Here is a 13,538-nt window from a genome sequence, read left to right on the forward strand (position 1 = left end):
ACTCATCAACAAGAAAATCGTAATATCGGTATGTCTGAGATACCAACGCTATGTCACCATTGAGAAATATTTGTTCAGAAACTGATACTTATCGCAACTTCTTCAATCCAAATATTTGCCATATTTGCAAGAGAGATCCGAAATCACTAGAGGCATATTTTGAAGATTTCAATACAATATATCGTTCGTGCATGATTTTTTACTATAGCAGGTATCACAAATTTGAACATAAAACGAAACATGAAGAATCCGCAAAATTTTTACAAAACTTTTACATAGTCACACGGTTTTGTGGCAAACTCGTAATTTCAAACTGGGAAATTGGATCAAGTCGAGGAAACAGCTTTTAGAATTAGTCAAAAAGAAATTAAACCATGATATGAAGCCGTACGGAGTGCAAATGATCATATTCGCCAAATCGTGTTTTATTTGTCATGAACAGCATAATCTTTAAACTTATACAGAGTGTTTTTGCGTGAACTATTGTTCGAATAATGCAGGAGATTTAACAAATCATCACAGTTCAAATTCCACTAAATTGAAATCGTGTCTCGAAACTGATCAAAACTTACATAATGAGCTTAACATAGAATCATTAACTTATCATAGAATCACTCTTGTTAATTCAGCCACTACACGTAATGTTGTTAACATGCAACGATTCATTGAAACATTTACAAATTATCAATTATCTGATCATATAAACAAATTCTATTCCGATTATCTATCAGGACCGTTGGCACTGTATTATGAAATAATAAACGATTATCTTCATATATAAGATCCGCACTATGTCGTTCATATAATAATCACAAATACTTTAGATGTACAATATATACTAGCTTGGGAAATTATGCTACATATTTATTTTGAAAATTAAATGGTCTAGAAGTTGTATTGATAGGATCGGAAACGCAGTCCGCATACGTAAATATCGATGTTTGTTCGTACTGCAAACAATATAACAGAAAATTCGGGATATAAGTTGTCGCATGTCCTTTCGTGATTATGTTAACAACATGCCTTCACTTAAATCACGAAATGTAATTATAGCATTTGAAATAGATGTTGGTAAATGGGATTTAGGAGCGGAAATAATTTCAAAATTAAAGAAACAGTCATGTCCATTTGTTGTAACCGCCGGATCGAAATCCAATTTGAAAGAAACAAGGAGGAATTATGTATAATTCTGCGTACAGCATTAAACCATTTAACACCAATCGAAAATAAGTTTAGTTCTCTTAAGGCATATAGGAATTTCGAGGACAATGACGTGTCTTATCGTAATAGATTTCTAATTATCTTTAAGAGTTTAAGTGATTTATTCAACTTATATAATGAACCTGATAGTGCATTTTCTTTATATCGGTAGAACTTTTGCGAGATGAATTTCTGAAGATCATTATTATAATAGATGAAAATAAAAAGATACATCATTGACGATATTTTTCAACAGTAGTACATATATTATGGTTTCGAATTGCAGCCACTGTAAAAAATTTCTTCTACTTTGTTAGACAAGTCCACATAAGAATTAATTTGATAAAATATGCTCTATCATACCACGGTAAAACTTCCGTATACGTATAAAATATCTGCCTTGTAAGATTATTGTAATAATGCAAGAGGTATGTACTAATTAACGAGATTATATATATAAATTTATTTCTATGAATGAATTATACATTTTTTTAAATAAAGAATGCATTGAGTTAGAGTTGCATTTTTTCATTGTAATAATACCTGAATAATCCCCTTAGGTATAAAACCCTCTCTGAAAAGCATCAAATAATAAATTCATGGAATAAACGTATGACTCGAATTTTATTTTATAAGCTATTAACAACTTATTTCTCCATCTTCCGTTACATTTTTTGGTTTCTAAGCCTACATCACACGTTTCTACGTCACACATGTTAGAGATGTGTTTATTGTATTTATTGTCTTGGAAGACAATTCGAATTTCTCTCAGTACCGAGAATCGAGAGTCTCTGAGTGACGATTTTCCAACAGTCAACGGGACATGGCGCTTCCACTGGAAAAGAATATAATAATCTGAGAAACACTGACATGTTACTTAACCCTTAAAAAGTAGTTTCAAAAATCTTTTGTTACACCTCTCTCTCTCCTCTCTCTCTCTCTCTCTCTCTCTCTCTCTCTCCTCTCTCCTCTCTCTCTCTCTCTCTCCTCTCTCTTTCTCTCTCTCTCTTCTCTCTCTCTCTCTCTCTCTTCCTCTCTTTTTCTTTCCCTTTTGCCAATAGGTAATGTTAATACATATTTATTTTTTTCTCTGAATAATGATACTTAAATTCCAAAGCAATTGAACAATTGCTTGATGGAGAAATTCGTTTACTTTATGCTGTACTATAAAAATAATATGATATAATGTTAATTATGGAATTCTACACCAATAAAGAAAAATATATTTATTGCACACAAGAAAGATATTATTCTTTCCACTAGGATTGTTACAATCTTATCTCAAGTAGACGAAAAATGTAGAAAGTGTCATTGTGCTGAAATTGTTGCCTGTTAATTCTTCTTTCAGCTAGGAAATATGTTTGTCACGTTGGATAACTAGTGAAAGGATTTGAGTGGGTGGATAGAAATGGACAATAGTTGACCGCTTTACAAATACGCCCGGATTTGGCGCATTCCAAAAAGCAAAAAGCAGCCCGAATTTGGAATTTGGCAGTTCAAAATACAACAAACACATAGCCATTTGCACTTATAAGCACGCATGTGCGTATGAGTTCAAATATTTTAGATGCATAATATATATATATATATATATATTATATATCTAAAATAGGCTAGTATTTATATATATATATATATACTAGCCTGGGAAATTATGCTACATATTTTAACTTGGACATTAAAGCATCTAAAAATTGTACTGATAGGATCAGAGATGCAACACGTATATGTAAATATCGTTGTTTGTTCGAACTGCAAACGATATAATAGAACACTCCGGGTACAAAGTTGCCGCATGTCCTTTCGCGATTATGTTAACCAATTGCATTCGTATAAGCCACCAAATATTATTATAGCATTTGAAGCAAATATTAGAGAATGGGATTTACGAGCGGGAAAATGTCAATATTAAAGAATCAATATTATCCTTTTATTGTAACCGCCGAGTCATTCTTCAAATTCGGAAGAAACGAGAAGGAGTTACATACAATTCTGCGTGCGCCATTATATTTAACACCAATTGAAAATGAATTTATTTCTCTTAAGGCATGTAGAAATTTCGAGGACAATGACGTGTCTTATCGTAATAAGTTTTTAATTATTTTTACGAGTTTAAGTGATTTATTCAACTTATATAATGAACCGTTTACTGATAGTGCAAGTACATTATATTAGTAGAACTTTTGCTAGAAAGACTGAATCTCTGAAGATCATTACTATATTATAATAGATAAAAATATAAGTATACATCAGTAATGTTATCTTTGATCAACGGTACGCCTACTGAGGTTTCAAATTGCAACCAATGTAAAAAATTTGTTCTTCTACTCTATTAGACAATTTCCATATAAACTTCATTTAATAAATTTTTTCTCTATCATACCGTATAAAACTTCTGTACACGTATAAAATATCAGTCTTGTAACATTATTATAACAATAACGTAAAAAGTGATGTATGTAATGTTGAGATTATACATATAATTTTATTTCTATGAATGAATTATACATTTTTTTAAATAAAGAACGCATTGGAATAGTTACATTTTTTTATAGTAATAACATTCGAATCCCCTTAAAGATACACATTAAAACCTTCTCTGTATCAGAAAAACATCAAAAGTAAATTCGAATAGACGTAGAATTCGAATTTTATTTATTAAGCTATTAATATTTTACTTCTCCATCTATCGTTATCTTATTGGGGAGGGGGGGTTCTACATATATCACGCATGTTAGAGATGTATTTATTATTTTTATTGTCTTGGAAGACATTTCGAGTTTCTCTCAGTGCCGAAATTCGAGAGTCTCTGCGATATTTTCAAACAATCCACGGGACGGAGTAACTTCCACTGGATAAAACATATAATAATCTGAAGAACACTGAAATATAATTTAACCGTTAGAAAATGGTTTTAAAAATCTTTTGTTACTCTCTCTCTCTCTCTCTCTCTCTCTCTCTCTCTCTCTCTCTCTCTCTCTCTCTCTCTCTCTCTCTCTCCCTCTCTCTCTCTCTCTCTCCCTCTCCCACTCCCTCCTCTCCCCTCTCTCTCTCTCTCTACCCCTCCATATGTAAAATGTGCGTATTATACTAATAGAATGTACGGGGTCTGGGATTTTTTGGAAACGGAAAATTATAAAGACTAATCAGATCAAATTGTGAAGAAAAGTCATGTACCATTTTGCAAAAATTATAATTAAGTTATTAAGTTATTAATAATTGTAAATGATCATATCTCGAGGCTCTTTGAATTGACTAATTTGAAAATTTGCGTACTTATTTGCCTATTTACTTACGTACTTACCAGGTCTGTAAATATGAAACCGGAATTTGCCCATAGATGGCCCTAACTGCCAATGTAGTTACCGTCAACTCACAACAATACAAATTTCATATCAATAACAATTCAACAGCATAGTTTGTAATAGCGTTAAACATGTCGAATTTTGTGCCTGGAAGCTACGATTTGCGGACAGCATTGATTTTTTGTTACCATTTGAAGAAAACTGCTGCAGAATCGCATCGAATGCTTGTCGAAGTTTACGGTGAGCATGCTCTTGGTAAATCACAGTGCTTTGAGTGATTTAAAAAATTCAAACGTGGCGATTTTTACGTGAGAAACGAAGAAGGTGGAAGACCACCGAAAAAGTTTGAAGACAAGCGAATTGCAAGCATTGTTGGATGAGGATGACGCTCAAAACGCAACAACAACTCGCGGATCAATTAAATGTGACACGAGAAGCCGTCTCCATACGTTTGAAAGCTATGGGAAAGATCCAGAAGATGGGAAAATGGGTTCCACATGAACTGAATGAAAGACAGCAGGAAAACCGAAAAACCACTTGCGAAATGCTGCTCGCCAGGTACAAAAGAAAGTCATTTCTCCATCGAATTGTGATTGGCGATGAAAAAATGGATATATTTTGAGAATCCTAAGCGTAAAAGATCATGGGTAACTCCAGGCGAACCATCGACATCGACTGCAAGGCCAAATCGCTATGGACGGAAGACAATGCTCTGTGTTTGGTGGGATCAGAAGGTTGTGATCTATTATGAGCTGCTAAAATCTGGCGAAACCGTTCATATTGAACGCTACCGACAACAAATGATCGATTTGAATCAAGCTTTGCGTGAAAAACGACGAGAATATCAAAAAAGGCAACACAAAGTGATTTTGCTTCATAATAATGCACCATCACACACGGCAAAACTGGTGAAGGAAACGATTGAAGCGTTTAGTTAGGAAATACTTTCGCATGCGACTTAAGTCACCAGACTTGGCTCCGTCCGATTACTACTTATTTGCGTCGATGGGATACGCACTTGCTGAGCAGCGCTTCACTTCTTACGAAAATGTACGAAAATGGCTCGATAACTGGTTTGCCTCAAAAGAGCAACAGTTTTTTTGGCGTGGCATTCACAAATTGTCAGACAGGTGGGAAAAATTTATAGCTAGCGATGAGCAATACTTCGAATAAAATATTTTTTATCATTTTCATACAATAAACGTGTATTTTCTATACCAAAATTCCGGTTTCATATTTACATACCTGGTACGTACGAAATGGAGTAAAGGACTTTTTTGTTCAGAATGACTTAATCTACAATTATATGACGGCTATTGTGTCTAACGACTGGTTTAAGATTCAGCATTCAAAGTTCAATATACTCATATTGCTAGACACAATGATTATCACATAATTGTAGGTTAGGTCATTCTGAACAAAAAAGTCCTTTACCATTTGTAGATAAGTATTTAAATTTTCAAGTCATCAATTAAAAAATCTTCTAGATGTGGCCATTTTCAATCATTAATAACTTAATAATTATTGCGATTTTTGCAAATTAATACTTGACTTTTCTTCTCAGTTTCATTAATTTTCATTTCCAAAAGATCTCAAACATTCTGTATTAATTCATCTTATTCTCTCGCGTGAAAACTCGCTCACCGAACGCAGGAACATGCGGCATACATATGTAAATTGATTTTTGTAAAAAAGTCACACTCTTATCTACATTTTGCAGCAGGTTCTTCAATTGTCGTGGTATCCAACCTGAGAATTTGTGTGTTACTTGTCAGCTTGGAATTTATCGCCACGAAGGTTACGCGGGTCCACTGATATTACATGTTCCATTTCTTTAATTAAATCAAACATTGTTCTTCCAGAATAGTATTATTATCGCACTCTTGTTGTGCGTATTGTCGTCGACGTCGCGATTATTGCGGAATTATTAGCGCTCTCGTTAAGCGCGCTCATTGCCAGTGCGCCGAATGTAAGATGAGTGCGTAATGTAACATAAGATTCAATCGCTTAGCTTGCTATTCTATACTACTCGCCGAATTTCCAGCATTCTCTAGACATTTTGTATTGATATTTCAGAACTATCAGATATTCTTCCGCTCTGGAGATGACTTTTTTCCTTAAAAAATATAAATACCAGGAAAGAGAGAAATCAGCACTGTTTATCACTGATCCTTTTTTAGAATATTCGTAGAATACGGTGTACATACAAAAAGTTCCAAAGTAAGATTTCGAGATGTAAAGCCTGTCAAAATTAACTAACAAGTCCAAAGTACCTCGTTGTTGATCTGCCCCCGAAGAGTTCAGTTTTCCTCCGTCGCATATTCTTGTATCTCATCACGAAAAATAAATGACAGGTGGTGATCATGCGTTTATCTGCGCGAAATAGGATTTTACGTTTTCATACACGTGCTCGTAGGCAACAAAGAAAAAGATTTTTACATCGTATCGTCACTGGGAATGAAAAATGAATTTATTTTGACAACTCCAAACGTCGAAAAACTATTTGCGATCCTGGCCAACTTTCAACATCGGCGCCAAAGCGGAATATCCACGGGAAGAAGGCAACGATCTGTATTTGGTGGGATCAGAAGGGTGTGCTGTACCATGAGCTGTTGAAAAGTGATCAAACAGTCACAGGGGATCTCTACAGAGAACATGCGATCCGTTTGAGCCGAGCATTGCACGAAAAACGACTAGAATATGAAACGAGACAGCATAAAGTGATTTTGCTTCATAACAACGCTCGGCCTCACGTCACAAAATCTGTCAAGGAAATGTCAAGAAGCACTTCGCTGGGGAGTGTTACCGCATGCGGCTTATTCACCAGGCTACGCCCCTTCCGACTACCGCTTGTTTCGGTCGATGGCACACGCACTTGCTGACGAATGTTTCAATTCTTATGAAGACGTCGAAAAATGAGTCTCTGACTGGATAGCCTCCAAAGATAAGTTATTTTTTTCTCCGCGGAATTCGCTTGCTGATCGAAAGATGGAAGAAAGTCATCGCTAACGATAGACAATATTTTGATTGATGTACTTTTTCATTTGGTTTCTTAAATAAAGTCACACGTTTTGCAAGAAAACGGACGGAACTTTCCGATTGACCTAATAATTCGTCGGATCGGGTAATCCGCGAATTTTCGCCGTTGTTGTATCGGCCGATACGTAACACGCGAAAGCGTATTCTTCCGTACGCGCCTACCGAGGACCGTCTTTGATCCCGCAACGGAAAGTAAACGCCACTTTATTCTTACCTCGAACCGCAAGGTGGAAAACAGCAACGAGAGCTTATAGCCTCGCGTTCGGCCTTTACGCTCGATATCGCCTTGAAATTACCTCGATAACCGGCACTTATTGCCTCGCATATTATACCATGTCGTAGTCTAAATTTACTGATAACACGCGACTCCGACACATCCATTTGAGCATAGATACTAGATATCGCCCGGTTATCTCGTTATTTATGACTTCCCGATGAATATGTCGGCGACCGATGTAAGTCGGGCCTGAAGTTCGCTAACAAACCGCACTCGCGTGTCGCGTATACTCGGCGAATTGCGAACGGAAGTGACAAAGGGCAGCGTTCGAAAAAAAAGAAAAATAATCGAGAATTCGTCTCGACTGGAGCTCGAAAGTCGCGGGACGACGAATATGAAGCTCTCCTTGGACGAAAGAGGGAGGGAATTTGAACCGCGTAAAATACAAGTGGCGCTTGGAGATACTAAATAGCCCCCGCTTTGTCTCTGGAGATTCCCGTTTAATCGTTTGAACTTGAGCGAGGTAAAAGTCAAAGCGCGACCCCGCGCTCTTGTCTCTTGAAATAAATTGGCTCTCCTCGAAGCGAGAACTAAAAATAAATTCGATATTCGCGGCGTCTGCGTCGAACGAAAATTCAATAGCCATACTTATCTCTTCGGACATACTCTTTTTCTCTCTCTCTCTCTCTCTCTCTCTCTCTCTCTCTCTCTCTCTCTCTCTCTCAAAGCGATTTTTATTTTTGATTTTGCCCCGATCTCCACGGATTTTTCGCGTGGCGCGCTACTCTCCCTTTTATGCTAAACTAAACAACCCTTCTGCTTTTGACGCGAAAAGGAACATTTTTAACCAAGTTCTCTGCGACTCGAAAACCATTTTTTTTCTCTTTTCAAAGACATAAAAACATTCAACGCCCAAAAAGATATCGCAAATGAAAAAGGGAAACGGATACAGCTCTAACGTCGCTTTGCAATAATTATCTTATCGCGGGAACACTCGAGACATTTAAATCGACGACAGCACTCAAGAGTCAAGTTTAAACTCCAACAAGCACAGAGCGCGCGGCTTTGATCAACCGTACGGAACGTTTCGTTATCATCGACTCTTTCTCGATAAAGGACTACAAACAAGGTGGCAACTGCACCGTATCGTGAACCGCAGTAGTCCTTCTCTCCCCTCCCTCTCTGTCTCCCTTTGTTTCTCGATAACCAGCCATACCTGAAGTATCGATGGACAATTAGTTCGGGGCTCCGCTGAGAAACTGCCATGTACTTCGAGAGACCGGAGGCAGCTGCGACCTAGGCGCGATTCCTTGACCTGAATTAGAGACGGGAAACTTCGAGATTAAAACCGCTCGATCGCGCGACTCGTCGGATTATATTCGCGGAGTCCGAGAGAAGAGAAGAGAAGAGAAGAGCACGGCGGCGGTAGGAAGGTCGGAGGAAGATTTATGCGTTTTCTTGACGACGCGAGAATAGAACGGCCGCGTCTACAGTGACGGTGATTTGAGAACGCGCGTAAGGAGGATCCGGGTATTATTCTCAAGTGAATAATGGCCAATCGAATAGTCATAGGTCATAATCGGACGAACGGCCGACCGGGCCGTCGTCGTCGTCGTCGCTGCCGCGGCGACGCAACGCCTTCTCGCGTTACGTCGGATTTATAAAATTCCGTGCAACGGCGTAGTGCACAATTCACGGACGTATTCGCTGTGATATCTGGTTACTTATACATAAGTATATCGCGAATCTGATACGGAGTTGGATCCGCGTTACGATTCAGCTGGTATAAACTCGTTATTGACGCGTTGCACAGAAATAGATTTTTCCTTTTTCCTTTTTAATTAAACATTTTTATTTTGATACATAACACATATTTTTATTAAAACAAGTAATTTAACAGTTTGGCATTTAGTAGTATTCGTATTTATCACAATATAAAACAAGATAAGAAGAATAAAAAAAGTAAAAATAAGAATTTAAATAATATTTTCCTTAATTTTCCTTAATTTTGAGCGATTGGAACTTTCTTCGAATAGTTTCTTCGGACTGTCCTCTTGATAAATTTAAGAAGGATCCTTTGGATTGTAGTATAAATGTATTTCTCCGGATAACCGATCTTTATATTTATTCTCCAGAATTTTGATTTTGTGAAAACAATTCGTTAGATATTTATGTAATAAAATCGTAAATGCATTTACTTTCCTTGTTATTTCATTCATAAAGTTTTTAGAACATTCTTCTTTGTCATTAAATATTATTGAAATAATAATTTCAATTAATAGAGGTCGACTTGCAACGTTTCTTAGACGAATAGGACCCTTTAATTTCGAAGCTTCGTACAACTTTTTACGTGAAACAGACCTAAAGACAAAAAAAAATAATGTTGTATCGGCCTTTACCGATATTGTTATACCATTTTGAAATCGTCACGAAATGAGGATTTAGAAATATAAAGAGAAAACTGTTACTAAGTGTTACCCTCTTAATAGAAACATAGTTGAAGATTGAGGTTGGAAAACAAATCGATAAAAATATACTTTTATTTGGAACTTTATTTTGGGACAATTTTTCATTGCGTTTAGAGAAGTGAGTGAATACAATATAAAGTATATGCCTTGAACTAAGAGGTCTATGATAAAATTTTCGTCAAATATGTCAGAAATCAATGATACTACCGATCGTAACTATAACCGAATTATGACTCGTTAATCATTATTACCAACTGCGAAAGAAACCTCCTTTTAATATCATTTTATGATCGACTAGTATATTCCTTACAACTATGCCTAACTCTACTTCGATTATTTATGAATGTTAACGTCTTGTTGTGATAAGATTACGTGCTTAAAAAAATATTTTTGTCGCGCTACGAGCGGATTTGGGCTCACTGTGCGTTAGTGGTACGCCGAGCTCTCGCGAGAGATTGATAGACGCTGCGTCCGACGACGATAACGAATGCGAGACGCATCGTCTATTCCAATCTCTCTGCCATATATAAGACGCGTTCAATCGGGTCTCATAACTCTTAATAAATCTTATTGGAATTTCGCGCTTCCGCCCCGCGTGCTCGCTCGCTCACGCATGCGCGGAGCGTCGCTGGGATGCGTTCGTTGAAGCAAAACGCAAAACGCGTCTTCTTCGATGAAATCGCGACATGCGTTCTCGCAAATTCTGTGCTACACATTCACTAAAAATTTAATAATATTTATATAATAATAATGTTTACAATAATAATTAATTTCACTCCTCAAGCCTTTTAGATTAATTCTCAATATTTTTAGATTAATCGAACGTTGACGAAAGCTTTCGCGTGCGTTCCGAAACATTCATTTTTTATTATTGTAAGTTCGAAAATCTTCAGGGTAAATTTCGAAATGTCCTCTCGAGTGAAATCTTTCTCTTTTCTCTCTCGCAAAAATTGCGTCAAAAATTGCGTCCCGCGGAGAGAGGAGGATATCGGCATTAGAAGCGAATAAAGTGAAAAGACAGACTCAGCAGCGGCGGAATTTTGTAATGACACGGATTCAGCGTGCAGGAACTGGAAATGGCTCAGCCATTATGGACGCGCTATATACTCTAGTACAATACCGTTGTTATTGCCCGACCGTCATTCTCGGTGCTCGACACACGGTGCTCAGATAATTGCAGGGAATCTGTTACGTGTACATGCATTCGTCAATCGAAGTACGTTTCGCGGCTGCCGCATGCCAGCTACGAACGTTGTAACATCTAGTGCGAAATGGCAAATAGCTCGTAACCATTAAATGAAACTCAACGTCTGTTTAGACGTTCTTCGCCGCGTTTTGACCGCGCGAAAAGTGCCGCGTCTCGAGCGGAAATCACGAAAACCGACCACGAAACGGAGTGCATGCTGCAACTCGCTCGCTCGCTCGGTGACAGGCGATTTCTCATCATCGAGATCCGTTCCATTGAAACGATAAGCGAGCGGCCGAGAAGCAAACGCGTACAAATGAAAATTGAATTACTCAGTTCTTTTTCCGATCCGAATATTCCGTGCATTCCTCCTCCACCTCGCGCGGGCTCGCGCTTCGTATTGCGGGAATATTATGTAACGTGTTTTTAACACGCGTAAAACAATATTTGTCAAAATTGATATAATGAAAGCAATTATTCGGCCTCGATTATCGAGATATTTCCAGGCGGCGCGCGAAACATGTGCCTTTTTTGGAGCGCAAATTACGCCGCGACCGTGGCGGTGCGATTTTGCACGCTCTCGTATTTTCAGATCTCGATGAAAACTCGTCGATTTGGACGTAGGCCACGTATCATCATAATATGTCGCAAGTGTCTCTAAACGCTACACCGGCCGTGCTTTAATACGATTTTGGCAGCGGCTGCGCGGAAAATTGTCACATTTTAAAATAACTCCGGGAAATCTCTCCCGCGCGTGCGCTCTTCGCCCCGTGCTCCAAAATTTCACCTCGTTATTCAATCGGCTGTATAATCCACAACAATTTATGTACGAGCGCGGATGCGATTCGGAGCGTGGCTCGTTAAAATTTCAATCCGCTCTTCGCCTTTGAGGATATTGTCGAAAACTTGGGCGAAAAGAGACAAACTTTTTCAGTTGCAATCGCGATTCAACTTACCAGCTCGTTAATACGAATAATTGAATACTCACCGACGAAAGAGAGAGAGAGAGAGGGAGAGAGAGAGAGAGAGAGAGAGAGAGAAAGAATGACAGAGAAAAATTGATTACAAATGACCAGGGAAAGAAAGAGAAGGAGGATCGGATATATAAATCCCCGTTGCTCGCATTTTTGTATACGCACTGTTTGCCGAGACGCGCCGCGCACGCAGCTCGCGCCATTATTGCACGGACGCGATTCCATTCTCCGAGCCTAAAAAACTTTTCGCGCGTAATGAAGAACCTACAACCGCTCATTAGGAAGTCGTTATCTGCCCACTTGATCTTACGCAACCGATCGAGACTCGCCACGCGACTTGCGTTCAGCAATGCGGCGGAGCCCATCGCGACTGCTTTAACGAGTCAGCGATTTGTTGAAACGCGCGTGAAGAAACTTCGAAAACCTCTGACTTCATTTCTCGACCGACACGCGAGGGAGAAACTGTGAGGGAAAAAAAGAGAGCTGGGGAAGAGAAGAGGGGGAGGAAAGAACACACACGTGTGCTACCAATTAATGCGGCGTTGGCAGGAATAAACGACGTTGTTGTTTACATTGTGCACGTCGGCATTGTGCACCGCGCTTTAAGCACATCGCGATCGCGTTGGTATTTGTTGGACCGGCGTGATGCAGCACACATGCAAGATGCTAGATACGCACCAAGTCGTAATTGATAAATAGAGAGAGAGAGAGAGAGAGAGAGAGAGAGAGAGAGAGAGAGAGAGAGAGAAGAGAGAGAGAATGTGAACGTAAATCGGCGGCGACTCGCGGCTTACCGTACATCTCTCCTCTCGCTCTTCGTTGTCGCGATCGTAACTCGCGTCGTATCTCGTTATCGCCGCGCAATTCATCGTCGAGCATCGCCAACGCCTGACTTGAAATACTGTGTACACTCGCGCGCCCAGGAATTCGTGGGAATCTATGAAGCGACGAATCCGTCGAACGGTCACGTGGAGAACCGTCTAATTGTCGACGACTCTTCGGAGCGTAAACTTTTTTAATTTCCAGATCACGGCGTCGGCGAGAAAAATCATATCGGGAAACTCTTCGAATTGCCTCCGAAAAGTTGTTTGTCGTTAGCCCGGTAATTCGTTGAGTGTCGTTCAGGAGCTCGAGATTCAAGCTGATTTC

At 38.7% G+C, this 13,538-nt stretch overlaps 1 protein-coding gene across 1 annotated transcript in view; it reads right to left on the minus strand.

Moving 5' to 3' along the window:
• Positions 1-1,723: 1,723 nt before the first annotated feature.
• The window catches only part of LOC112590576 (uncharacterized), a 12,157-nt gene continuing 342 nt past the window's right edge, over positions 1,724-13,538 (minus strand). The window contains exons 2-3 of the mRNA XM_025307584.1: positions 8,978-9,095; positions 1,724-2,035 (exon numbers count right to left, since the gene is read on the minus strand). Coding sequence (XP_025163369.1) covers positions 1,757-2,035; positions 8,978-9,095 — 397 coding nt within the window. The 3' untranslated portion in view covers positions 1,724-1,756. The remainder of the gene's footprint in view (positions 2,036-8,977; positions 9,096-13,538) is intronic.

This window comes from Harpegnathos saltator, unplaced genomic scaffold, assembly GCF_003227715.2.
Source record: "Harpegnathos saltator strain DR-91 unplaced genomic scaffold, Hsal_v8.6 scaffold91, whole genome shotgun sequence".
In the NCBI taxonomy this organism is placed as follows: domain Eukaryota; kingdom Metazoa; phylum Arthropoda; class Insecta; order Hymenoptera; family Formicidae; genus Harpegnathos; species Harpegnathos saltator.